At 42.0% G+C, this 12,584-nt stretch overlaps 1 protein-coding gene across 2 annotated transcripts in view; it reads left to right on the forward strand.

Annotated features, from left to right (window-relative positions):
- The first annotated feature begins 3,073 nt into the window (after window positions 1–3,073).
- PPA2 (inorganic pyrophosphatase 2) overlaps window positions 3,074–12,584 on the forward strand; it is a 36,253-nt gene continuing 26,742 nt past the window's right edge. The window contains exons 1-3 of one of the 2 annotated variants that reach the window (XM_085222385.1): window positions 3,074–3,278; window positions 5,801–5,865; window positions 7,381–7,425. In XM_085222385.1, the coding sequence (XP_085078511.1) occupies window positions 3,089–3,278; window positions 5,801–5,865; window positions 7,381–7,425 (300 nt within the window). In that variant the 5' untranslated portion in view covers window positions 3,074–3,088. Of the gene's footprint in view, window positions 3,279–3,437; window positions 3,620–5,800; window positions 5,866–7,380; window positions 7,426–12,584 lie in introns of those variants that run through there. The other variant, XM_085222386.1, reaches the window with a different exon arrangement.

Genomic DNA, 12,584 nt, shown 5'->3' on the forward strand with positions numbered 1-12,584 from the left:
TTACTCTTCTTGCTCGAGTCTGTCACTGAAAAGGTCTGCAAGTAGGTAGAGGAGCTCACACTCCTTAACCTGCTTCAGTGAAAAAGCAGCCTAACATAGCTGTCTTTAACCTGCTCCAGCTGGCCTCACTTGATGCAACCTGAACTAGGGAGCAACAGTGCTGCCCCAACATGGGAGCAGCAAGGGCAAGCAGGTACGTGCTCACCAGGAAGGCTGGAAAGGGGGACAGCTGCCCATGAGCACTGCCCTTTTGCAGTGGGGAGCAGCAAAGCAAAAGGCTGACAGGAATTGATTCCTTCCGATTAATGGTTTGATAAGCAGTAGAGATAGAAGTTATGCTACAGCAAAGTTAATGATAATGATGTAATCACCGGTCAAGAGCTAACGCGCTGAAATAGCACATTGTGGTACTAATGACAGTCTGCAAAGCCTTATTAGTTGAAAAGATGAAAACCGTTTTCATTTGGGAGGAAGGGAAATTGTTCTTTTAATCATTATTTATTTATAACACAAAAAATTATTTTCTGCACTTAATTTGTAGGGCATTTTCACCAACAAAACATATACATAATGCATATATATGAAAAAAAGTAAATGTACAGTGCCAAGTACAAACTGTTAAAGGAAGGATGTCCTTCAGGCTTAGGTGATTATACTGCTGCTGAGTTTTTGCTATACACCAGTGGCATTCTTGTGGAATGAGATTCACCCCTGTGCAGAGGGCAAGCATAAAACCTAAGTACCATGTAAACCCTACTTAAGTCTTATGGACCTGCTTCTAACTCCGTTGAAATAAATAGCAATATTTTCATCGACTTTCAGTGGGACCTGTTTCAAGGTCAGTGAATGGGATCAGTCCTATACGTACCTTTTGCTGGCCGAATCCTATCAAGGATTTGGATGTAAAATGCTTGGGAACAAAAAGAAGTGAAAAAAAAAACCAAAAACCTTGCCTGTAAAAGCTTTAGTAATTTTAGAGAATTTGCATCATCTAAATATGAAATCAAAACATGAATTTGTTCCAAAGATTCAATAATATTAAGTAAGAAAGCTTCATTATTGCCTGAATCTGACTTTAGGAATACTGTACATACTTCTGTCATGTTCTGTGTCATGTAATGCATAATACTGAGAAACAGTATCAAATTTATTTCAGGCTTTATCATCATTATTTCTGTAGTTTTAGAAGAATTTTTGATACATTGGAGTATTAAAACAGTAAGGCCTCTGCTCTGGCAGTGTTAACAGGGCTTGCATGTGTTTTTCTACCATATCATTCACCATTGCAAAGTAACAGGATGGCATCTTTTTATTCACCTAAAAAGAGCCTGAATAGAAAGTCATTTATATTTCATAAATTCCAAGTGTTCAGATGAGACTTCACAGGACAAAGGAGAACTCTGCACTCGGAATTCATGCATCTTACAGCAACTCTTGACCACAACTGTGTATTTTACTTCCCAGCTTGTATGGAGAGATAAATATGTTGGGTTCCTCCTAGAACAATACTACACCCAACTGCCAACGTTGTAAAAATACTGCATGTGCACTCAGTAAACAATTTTTCAAAGGCTCTGAACTTTCATAAACAAACCCCACATTTGCCAGACCCAAGCAGGGGAGTGGGCACATGGCATATGTCTGTTTGTTACGTTGTCTGTTTCAGCAGCAGGCCAACTCAAAGAAAATGCAGAACAGATTTATTTTTTTTTTTTATAATAGAGAAGATTCTCTTCTGTTGTGTTTTTTGTTTTGTTTTTTTTTCCCCCCACATGAAAAATGGATGACTCACCTCCTTACACACTCAAAACACAAAGAACTTCAAACAGACACCTTATATGATAAATTTCAACCCCCAAGTGTCCAAGACAGAAGGTTACCCTGGAAAATCTGGCATTTGGTGAACTGGGGAAAGATGCCACCTCTGACAAAACACCAACTATTTAGCAGCTTCTGTGGATATAGGTAATTGGTCTACTCCTAGACCCTTTCTACTCTCCTGAAGATAAGCCTGTTGTGACAAATTTAGCAAACAATGGCATACACACATACAAAAGGGGAAGAAAAAAAAAGAAAAAAAAAAAAGGAAAAGAGAGAGAGGAAAGGAGATCACAGCTTTTTATCCAGAGCCCTTGCTATCATGAAAAATCTACCTATCACCACACATAAGATGAATCATAGAAGAATATCCTGACTTGGAAGGGACCAAACAGGATCACTGAATCCAACTCCTGGCTCCACAGAGGACCACCCAAAACCCCAAACCCTATAGCTGGAAGCATAGTCCAAATGCTCCTTGAACTCCTGCAGCTTGGGGCCGTGCCCACTGTCCTGGGGAGTCTATGCCATGCCCACTACCCTCTGTTGAGGAACCTTTTCCTAGCACCCTGACCCTCACATCACACAGCTACATGCTGTTCCTTCAGGCCCCATCTCTGTCCCCATAGAGCAGAGTTGAGCACTGCCCCTTTGCTCTCTGTGAGCCACCATGAGGCCTTCCCAACTGAGGGACCTGATGCACCCTAATAATATTTAAAATACCATGTAATGGTATTTTACCATGTGCCAGGGAAATATGCAGTTATCCTGCACAAATCTTCCAGCATAATTCAGATTAGGGTTAAAATCCAAAATTGATATTGACCACCAAAGACAACTGGCTTGAGATTGAAGAGTGACAACAATAACACTAATTGTTCTGCCTGCTTTTCCACCAGTGAAATGCATGCAGTCCCTTTTCAGAAATGTTTGAAAAGCAGAGAATGAGAAGCAACCTGTATCCATGGATAAAATCCATCTGTAACCCTCCTTGAGGATGAAGGGAAAGAGACCAGAATTCAAAGCCACCAATGCTGCACGAACATTGTCCATAGAGGAATACAAAACCACTACAAAGAGAATACAGATGATAACCTAATTTATGTGTCAGCAAAGTTCAATATAACAAGCATTATCTATCTGTGGGAATCAGTGCCAGTAGCCCAGCTACCCTGGCGCAGGTGTGGGAGCCGTGTGCTGAGAAGGGAACGCTTTATTGCCAGGATGCGAGCAGGATGGCAATCGTCACACCTCTGCTGACAAACCTGCCATGGCACCACTCCTTCCATACCCCTATTTCCTCCCTTCTGTCCCGTTCTCCCAAGGCTGGGAGCAAGCAGCCATCTCACGGACCCCACAGCCAGAGTTTGGGCCCGGCGACAACCGCTACCTCGGGGCAAACCGCCATCTTGTGCCTCTCGGGGCTCAGCGCCGCGCCTCCCCTCAGACACAGCGTGGCGGTACGTATTGCTGCTGTCCGTCCGCGTCGTTGCGGCAGGAGGAGAACGGACCCTGTCGCAGCAGCACCCTGTCTGCCAGGCCAGGCCGGGCCTGCCGGCAGGGACCGCTGGAAACAGCCGGGGCAGGGGGCAGGAGGCCGGCGCGGCGCGGCGCAGGCCCGCCGGCCGCAGGAAGGGGAGGGAGGCTGTCGCAGCCATCATGCGTGCGCTGCCGGGGTTGGGGCGGCTGCTGGCGGCGCGGGGGTGGGGGTGGCCGCCGCGCCGCTGCCTCAGCGCCATGGCCCGCTACGGCACGGAGCAGCGGGGGCGGCCCAACTCTCCCGATTACCGCCTCTACTTTAGTAAGTAGCAGCACCCGGGGCCCGGTGACCTCCCCTCCCCCCTCCTTCCTTCTCCGCCTCGGGACGGGGCGCGGCGGGGAGAGGCGGCAGCCGTCTGCCGCTCCTGCTGAGGCCTCTCGCGTTGCTGGAGGGGTCGGCCCTGAGGCTCCCCTCTACCCGAGGGGGCGGTTTGCGTGGAAAGTGAGGGGATTTCTCGGCAGATCTGCCTTTTGGAGGACATGCTGGACCTGCACGGTCCTAAGAGCCGGTGCTGCACGATCCCTGCAAAGCTCCCTGAAGGGTGTGGAGGTGCTGGGGGCACGTGGGGCACTTGGGAGCCTAAGGATGGGTTTGGCAGAAGGAGCCTCGCCTCAGCCTTGTGTCAGCTCTGTGGGAGTACTGCCTGTACCCTGTGGCCAGGCCAGCCCTCCTGGAGACGTCATGCTGAGGAGACACTGGCATCCAGACAGCAGGGCTGCAGCCTGAGCAGCAGCAAGGTGGCACTGGGAGAGCGTGGGCAGGGCTCCAGGAGGCCTCCCCGTTTGCAGCGGGAGCTTCAGCATTACACGTGTCACTAACTACACTGACCTTACAGCCCGTTGCTGTTGTGTATGTCTTTGGTTCGTCGGCTTCTCGGGAGTTACCTCTGACGTCTGCAGTCATCGTGTGCCCTGTGGGCAGCACTCTGCCAGGGCTCCTTGTGCTCAGTCCCCAGGGAGCTGCAAGGCATGTCGGTCAGTGGAAGCAAGCAGCCCACCGCTAAACTTTGCATCCATTAGGAGGATGGTCTAAGAGGCTTCCAAGAATTGCCAGCAGGGTGAGGGAGGCGATTGTCTCTCTGCTCTGACCTTCTAAGGTCTATCTGGGGTATTGTGTCTGGGCCTGGGATTCCCCAGTACAAGAATTATGTGTAGCTGTTGGAGCAGGTCCAGAGGAGGGCCACAAGGAGTACCTCTCCTACTACGACAGCCTAGAAAGTTTGCGGTGTTTAGCTTGGAAGGAGAAGGCTCCAGGGAGACTTCATTGCAGCCTTAATCCTCCTCAAGCAGGAAGGGGAGTGACTTTTTACACAGCCTGATACTGACAGTACAAGGGGAGATGGCTTTAAACTACAAGAGGGAAAATTTGAGTTAGATGTTAGGAAGACATTCTTTGCTCAGAGTGGTGAGGCACTGCAACAGGCTGCCCAGAGCTGTGGTTGCCCCATCCTTAGGGAATTTTAAGGCCAGGTTAGATGGTCTCTTGGGCAGTCTGATCTAGTGGGTGGCAGCTCAAACAGGGTTCCTTTAAGGTCCCTTTCAACCTAAGCCATTCTATGAAAAACAGCCAGCATGTATTGCTATTTGTTGAGGTAGTCCAAAGCTAAATAGTTTTGTGTTTCCATTTACCATAAAGTGCTAACAAAGGAGGAACTCCTTGAGATCAGTGTTAATTAATGCCTTGTATTATATATAAACATATTATTATATGTTTCTGTTTATGTTTGGGCTTTGGTATACTGAAGAGTTGCCAAGTGATTTGAAATGCTTCAGCATTTACTCTGGTAAATTTTGTTCCTTTCTACAGTGGAAGCAAGGCTGAGGTGCAGACTAGGCCTCCATTAAGGTAATGTCAATTTTTGCAGGATTTGAGGTTATCATGTTTCATATCTAGGGCCTGAGCTATTATACCATTTCTTGTATGTTCTCTTCATCAGATTTCAGCATGCTGAAGAATTTTCTTTGTGATTGTGAAATTTAGCTCACTAGAAATACAGTAAAGTCATTAGGGCTATACTACTAGAAGGCTATGGAGATTCACTGATCACTCATGGAACTGAGGTTCCCTTGGTATTCCACACTTTTTTTTTTTTCCCTCTGTTAATAGTTGTGTATCTCCAGGAAGGAAAGGAAAAGACAAGGAAGGGATCTTCTCATCTTTCCATAGCTTGTATTGCCAGCTAGTTAGAAAAGAGAAGTGTGGTATTTAATATACTAAAGCAGTAATTCTGATTCCAGTAAGTCACTGTCAAAGAATCAAATACGTTGTCCTGCATGTAGCTTATTTTTCAGTCTTTGGAATTAAACTTCAGGAATAGGCTTAATTGATGCGTATGTTGTCATATCATAGATTTCTGTACTGCATAATAGTGGTTATCAGTGCAGACATCTTACGGCATGTGTATCTAGATTTGTAATGTTACTTCGTTGTTTTATTTTTCAGAGAACGCAGATGGGAAATACATTTCCCCATTTCACGATATTCCACTCTTTGCTGGATCCAAAGAGGTATATATTTTTGCTTTGAGTACTGTTTAGATATAAATGCACTTTTAAAAGTGAATTTTTTAAACAATTAAGAGACGAGTCTGTAGTGCCAAAAGAGGCATTTTAATCCAGTCTGAATAATAATGTAAGCGAGGTAACTCCACCTCATTTTCTCAGTGAAGTTCAGTAATTTGTATTGAAGCATCACAACTTTGTAAATAAACCACTTGTCCTTTTAAATCTTCAGGTGACTGATGGTACGGGGAGCCGTCTCAGTACCATGTAATAATTCTCTGCATTTAAAGTTTGTCTTCACAGGTTTTTGAACTCACTTTCTATTGTTATTTTAAAAAATGGATTTTTTCTATGTCTGCAGTTAAACGTGCATTTCCTTGCTGTGGGATGCGTACAGTACATACTTATGTGACTTCTGGTGTATTTTTTTAATTCCCAAAAGGAGGATTATAATTGGAAGCCAACAATAATGCCCAAGAGAGAAGTGGTAATCGCACCTTTAGAGAATTACGAGGCGTGAGGTGCAGCTGAGCACTTTCACGTCTTGTTAGCCACGTTCCCTGGAGTTTCATTATAGCAATAATGAAACGCCTGTTTTATATGTCACTGGTGCAAACTGACAGTCTTTGGTTTAAACTTAAGTTTGCTTATTATGGCACGCTTGTTACACAAACGGGTTGGGAGGGTTTTGGCCGTTCTCTTGATTTGTTGCTGGGACTCTATGGGTGATGGGACTGGTGAGATAAGTCAACAGCTGTAGTGTGTTCAGAAGTCTCTATCTGAGTAGTGACCCAATCTCCTGAATTATTTAAACTGTCATTACTAAGATGCTCTGTGGACTGGGTGCTATTAATATAAAATCAAGGGGCATTTTCAGCCGCACGTTGTTTGGAGGCCTTGCTGGGTCTGCTTCAAGAGTTTAAGGTTTGGCGAGAAGGATTATGGTCTGTGAGTTTTCTGTGGATTAAATTACAGTACAGTGATGACTGATTAATGCAGAGAGTCTTTAATTTTGGCTGTGTGAGCAAGGAAAGAGCTTCCTGTGGGATGTGAGCACCAGAAAAGAGTTGTTGTGAAGGTCTGTGCTATTTTTACCCTTTTTTCGAAATGAGGAGGTTAGGACTTGCGTGTTATATTCTTTGCCTCTTCTAATCTAAGCTTTGTGAACTTAATTTTATGGTGGATAACTCCACGCCTATTTTCCATATTGTTTTTTGTTTTGTTTTTTTTATTCTATTCAGGTGAGCAGAAGGATGACTGATGTGCTTTAAACAGCTGATGCCTAAACTGCTGTTTACAATCTCTGCATAGCAGAGATGTATATTTTTCTCTTGGTCTGTTAACATTGGGAATGTTGTAACTTCACAATAAGGTGGGATCAACAACTTATTTTTTAAAGTTACTGTTTGTGCCTTCCTACATGAAAGAGAGTGTTTCATTTGCATTTAAAACTAGTAATATCTGTACTGATGTGAATACACGATTGCTCTCTAATGTTCTTTACTTACCCTTACCTTATAGGATAAAGAGATTCCTGCAAAGAGGTCAAAGACTACAGGAAATGAGGTACAGCTGGGTTCTTCTTTTCCCTCCTCCTCCTTTTCTTTTCCCTCCTTTGCATCATTTTGCTGTTCTGCAGAGTAATCTTTTACTGAGTATAGTTAACATATGTTCAAATCAAGTCTTTCAAGAAAAGAATACTTACAGGGATTTAATATTCTCTTCTTTTAATGGGTCAGAAATGTTAGAATTCTTTTATTCATCAAAAAGTTCTCAAAGACAAACGCTTTTATACCACTCTTTCAAAGTTTCATTATAACTGTTACAGCGTAGATATATTTTCTTTTTGGCAAAAGCATTTGCAGTAAAAAACCTCCATTAGTGAAATATTCATGATGCTTTGACCATGGGTTAATTTTGGTATATATACAAAACTTAAGAGATTATAAGTATGTAGGGCAGAAATTAGAATTACTATTCCTGCTTTTTACACCTGAAGTTGTATCATTTTCTGTGCTCATCTAGTAAACCCAAAGAGAGAAAATCACATCTGCTACTGATTCAATATTAACCAGCACTAAAGTTGAATCTTAGAGAAGCCCAAAGAAATATGGCAGGTCTGTTTTTTCTGTGAAACAGAGTTGTTTATGCAAGTGTGTTTTCCAAAATGTAGCTTTATTTATTTATGTATTTTTTTTGCTTTCCTTGGCGGGGGATAAAGTTCAGTGGAATAAACAAAGATAGGCATGTGTTTTGTTGTGTCCTTTTTTCTTTTCCCTGTGCTCCTCTGTCTTCTCGGTATCTGTTTGACCAGTCATATTACAAAGCTGTAACTATCCATCAATGTTAAAGAACTATCTGAAATATCTTCTTACAGGTTTACAGCTAGCATGGGGCACGCTGGTTTCTGTACTGTACACCAGTCCCCACACAGTCCTGCACAATGTGTTTCTTCCACCTTCCAGCTGCATGATACTTAGTGGGTTTCCTGCTGCTTGATGCCCATTTAAGTACTATGTGGTAGATGTAGAATTGTACCTGACAGATAAGTTGACAAGGAGAAGAAATATGTTCCAGTAGCCTTTCTTGACCTTTTTACAACATGAATTCTTAATTATTGGTCTTAAACACTGTGACGCTATCTGCTGTTTACAAAAAATGCAAACCCTGGTCTGTGCAGTGTTTAAATTTTGCCTGTGTGGGAGGGAAGTATGGTAGTTCATTTAAAACAGTATTTCTGGTTCCCTTTTTCTGATTTCTGGATCACTCTATGGCAAAACAAATAATAAAAAAAAAACCTGAGAAGCTGAGCAGCTCTTACTTTCTGGGCCAGTGTAGACTCTAGAGCTGCTTCACTTACCTCTCACTGTGAGAGAACTTTGGGCTGTGGTTGCATAAAGCTGTGGAAAAGGAGCAAAGACAAATGCAGATGTTGGTCTTTGAGCATCTCATGTGAGTACGCAAATGAATGTGTAATCTGCAAGCTTCCCAAATCTGTTTGGTCTTAAGTGGCGAAAGGGGAGAATGCAAATCATTTAGAAAACCTTTTTTCACCATGTCTGGGAGCTGAGGAGAAGAGAGAAAAGAAAGGGATCTTTGTGTTCAGGAAAGCAGTGTTCTGTCTTCCACTGCCACTCTTGCCTAGGGAGAAATGTATCCCTGCATGCTTGTGATCAGGGAAAGTATAGCTCAATCAGGGTATAAAGAGAAAATGAGAAATATAACGCTGTGTACTGATTTCTGAAGATCTTTGAAGCACTGTATTCCATAGCTTGGTCTAGGGATGCAAAGGCTACTGTTGTTACTGGGTGTTGAGTTATTCCTTTCTGCATTTGGCCAGAATTCAAAGGTGCGAGTTCTGCTTGCCCTAGGAACACAGTTAAAACTCATGGTCTTACTTTAAAACTCAGGGTGGCACTTAATAGACAAATATGTTCAGAAGTGGAAAAAGATGCAATTTCTGCATGAGTCTGCTCAGTCTCTCTAACTTTAAATTGTTCTTTGCATTTCTTACAGAGGGAAAAGGGTCTCAAAAAAGGAGTCTGTTTATGGGATAAAGGAATGTGCCTCATATAAGTCTGTTAACTGTTCTGCAGTCTCAGCTTCTAGTTTGAAGGGAAAAGCTGTGATAGTTGTGTATTAAATCTTGTAAGGAACCCTTCTTTCTTGCAACATTTTAGACCTTCCTAAATCTCTGTTAAATTCAGTTTTGCAGCTGTTGTTGACAACTGATCTTTTGGCTGTTCAGAGACTTGGAAGGACTTACTTTCAGGGAGAAGCTATGTTGGAAGAAATCATATTCAGCTTCAGTCCCAGAACTGCCAGCCTGCAGTCTGAACCTCTGCTTTGTCTTTAGCATTGCAAGCTCTTGGAATCTGCTCTTCTTGAATAAATCTTGCTGAAAGGCACCTGAAGTCTCACATTTGTGTCTAAAGGGATGGATGTTCCCATTGTGGTTACAGTCAAAACTGTCAGGGATGGACTGTTGACTACAATCTTACAAGTCTGGCAGAGAGGTTTGAAGAGGTCATAGTTTTCTTTTCAAGACTAATGTAAAGTATTGCTTCCCCGCTGTAGTGCAAGAGTTTCTAATCTATTGTTGTTGTATATGTCTTTGGTATTCACATTATCTCATTCAGGGGACTCAGGTGTTCCTAAATACAAAGGTTTATTTAAAACATTGGCCTTAATCTGTCCAAGCATGCAGAAATTTATACTCCTAACTTGCAGGCACCACCAAAGCAGTTGAAAAATAGCAGAGAGAAGTAAGACAGGTTTGGTTTTGTTGTGTTCTTGTGGCCTTTGTGGACTTAAGTTGAATTCCTTCTGTCAGGCAAAACCTTCTGATAGATTAGGCAGTGGGATGAGATACAACGATTCATCACTGTGGTCATGTAGTCTGAATAGGCAGTCTGATTGAGGGCCTGATGCTTGCAACAGAGTTCCCATTTGTGGTGTCAGAGTTGTCTTATGATAATGTCAGTGTGTTCCATAAGCAGGGAAAAGCTGGCATTATTTCCCATATAGTGCAGGTGCAAACTTGGGCTGTGTGTTCTGTCTTAATTACGGCTTCTGTAACCTTCTGTAGTTATGTTAGATGCTTTTTTGGTGTGTGTAACTTGGGCTGTAGTGGTCCATTACATGTGTTCAAAGAGCTGTGTGCTCCAAAATCTAGATTATCTGTGAAGGTTTCACCCTGATGTGTGAAATTGCCTAGCTTTTTTTCTGTGTATCTCTCCAGTAGCTGCAAATTTTGCTTTGTGTTCTTGTAGATTACGTCTGTTCTTCTCAGTGCTTATTAATCTTCTCTCATCTGCCCAAGAAACTTATTGGAGTGGAGTTGGTTTACTGTGAAAGCTGTATCAGTGGTCAGGCTTGACTTTAGAGAATTGATTTCTTGAAATCTGAGGTTTTATTTGCATCTTTGTCAAGGTTCTATCCTGAGTAGTTCTGCAGGTGAATGTGTCTGCTAACTAGTTGATCACTGTTTATATATCTGTGGATAAAAATTCTTCCACAATGTCCTCGATTCTCATTGCACTATAACATGAGGGAAGAACACTGTGAAGAGCTTAAAGGCACTTCACATTTACAGTGGGCACTGTGTTCCTTTTTTGGAAGGTGCTCTATTAACTTGTCTTGGGAAAGTTCTGCTGACTTCTCTTTAGATAAAGTATTTGGTCTCCAGATGCTACTGGTATCTAGTTTGTTGTTTTCATTGGCAGATGCCTCATAGCAAGTGTTATATCAGAAATGCTTATAACACAGGGTGTCATCTTATGAACAAGACCCGCTTCATTTATTTCTGGTTGTATTTCAAGCCAGTCTGTACTTTCGTTTTTTTTTCTTTCTTTTTGTTTTCCCTTTGTTTGTCTTTCTGTCGTCTTATAAACTCATGTTATTGAAAACACTATTCTTTGTTCAGACTGCTAGCACTGGACTGCAGTTCATTCTTTTCATTCTCCTTAGTCCACAAATGCAAACTGCTGGTGAGAATCCCTGTAAGACTGCAAATGAGCAGGTAGATAAAAATGAAAATCATAGCTATTTTTTTCTTATCTCTGTCTTGTGAGCTCCACGTTTCTCCATGAGGAGGGTCAGTAGCCCCAAAATGCAGCCTTTAATACTTTCAGATACATTTTTTTAAAGTACTCTACTATAAAAATGACTAATGTAACGATTAGTCTTCAGCTTACCTCATGCAGTACTGATGGTGAATGCAGTCAGGCCTTAAGAAGCATATTACAAAGATAATAATTATACTGAGTTTCTCTTCTTCTCTTCGTATCTCTCATTTTGTCACTCTTCTTGTTCTGCATGAGTTGCTCCACTTCTTCAAATAAGCTGACACTTCAGAGTTGAGCATTACATGTTGCAATCCTTGAGCACAACTGTACCTATTCAAAACCCGCCCCTCAAATACACCAAGACAGGAACTTAGGAAGACTGAGAAATGAAATAGTTGAGCAAGAGGGACAGAGATTAGGCAAGGAAGAAAAACCGTTTCTGAGAATGATTAATAGGAATTCAGAAGGATGGGTTGCAAAAACAGTGTCAGAAATGTGCTTAATTTCTTTTCTGCTTACCTGTGATATTCAAATTTGTTACAACAAGCCTTGATCAAAATGAGCCATCTTCTCTAAGAATCTCTTCTTAGAACAAACCAGGGCCAGCAGTAACTTTTTCCCATTGGTCATTTGTTGAGACAAGTGTTCCACAGTTTACCTAGGTACAATGGTGTGGATTTTCCTTGCTTTTCTCAATAATTGTATGAGCATTCTGAAGAGTATTTCTATATCTCTGTGCTTAAAAGGCAAACAACAGCAACAAAAAAGGAAAGAAAAAAACACTCCCTGTTCCTATTGTCTCTATTGAATAATAGAAGTAGAAATGATTTTACATTAAAAACAATTTAATTCAAATGGAATGCAGTAAGTTGCCAAGCCTTCTTGAAGAAAACACCCTGCTAATGCAAACACTTATTTACATCCTACATCAATTCCTGCGTGATGTAGTTTGAGTGTCCTTAGATAATAAAGAATTCTGTTTAGAGAGTTTCTTTTTCTGATGTAATTTTCTGATGATTTTCATACTCAGTTTGAGGAACTGGGAAATATATATTTGATCTTTCCATGCTGATTTTTTTTTTTCCCTTTCTCTCCTCCAGATATAATAGAGCAGAAATACAAACGTATGTCCTCTCTTCACGTTAACCCAAAGTCAAA

Source organism: Meleagris gallopavo, chromosome 4 (genome assembly GCF_905368555.1).
Source record: "Meleagris gallopavo chromosome 4, MGAL_WU_HG_1.1, whole genome shotgun sequence".
Classification (NCBI taxonomy): Eukaryota; Metazoa; Chordata; class Aves; order Galliformes; family Phasianidae; genus Meleagris; species Meleagris gallopavo.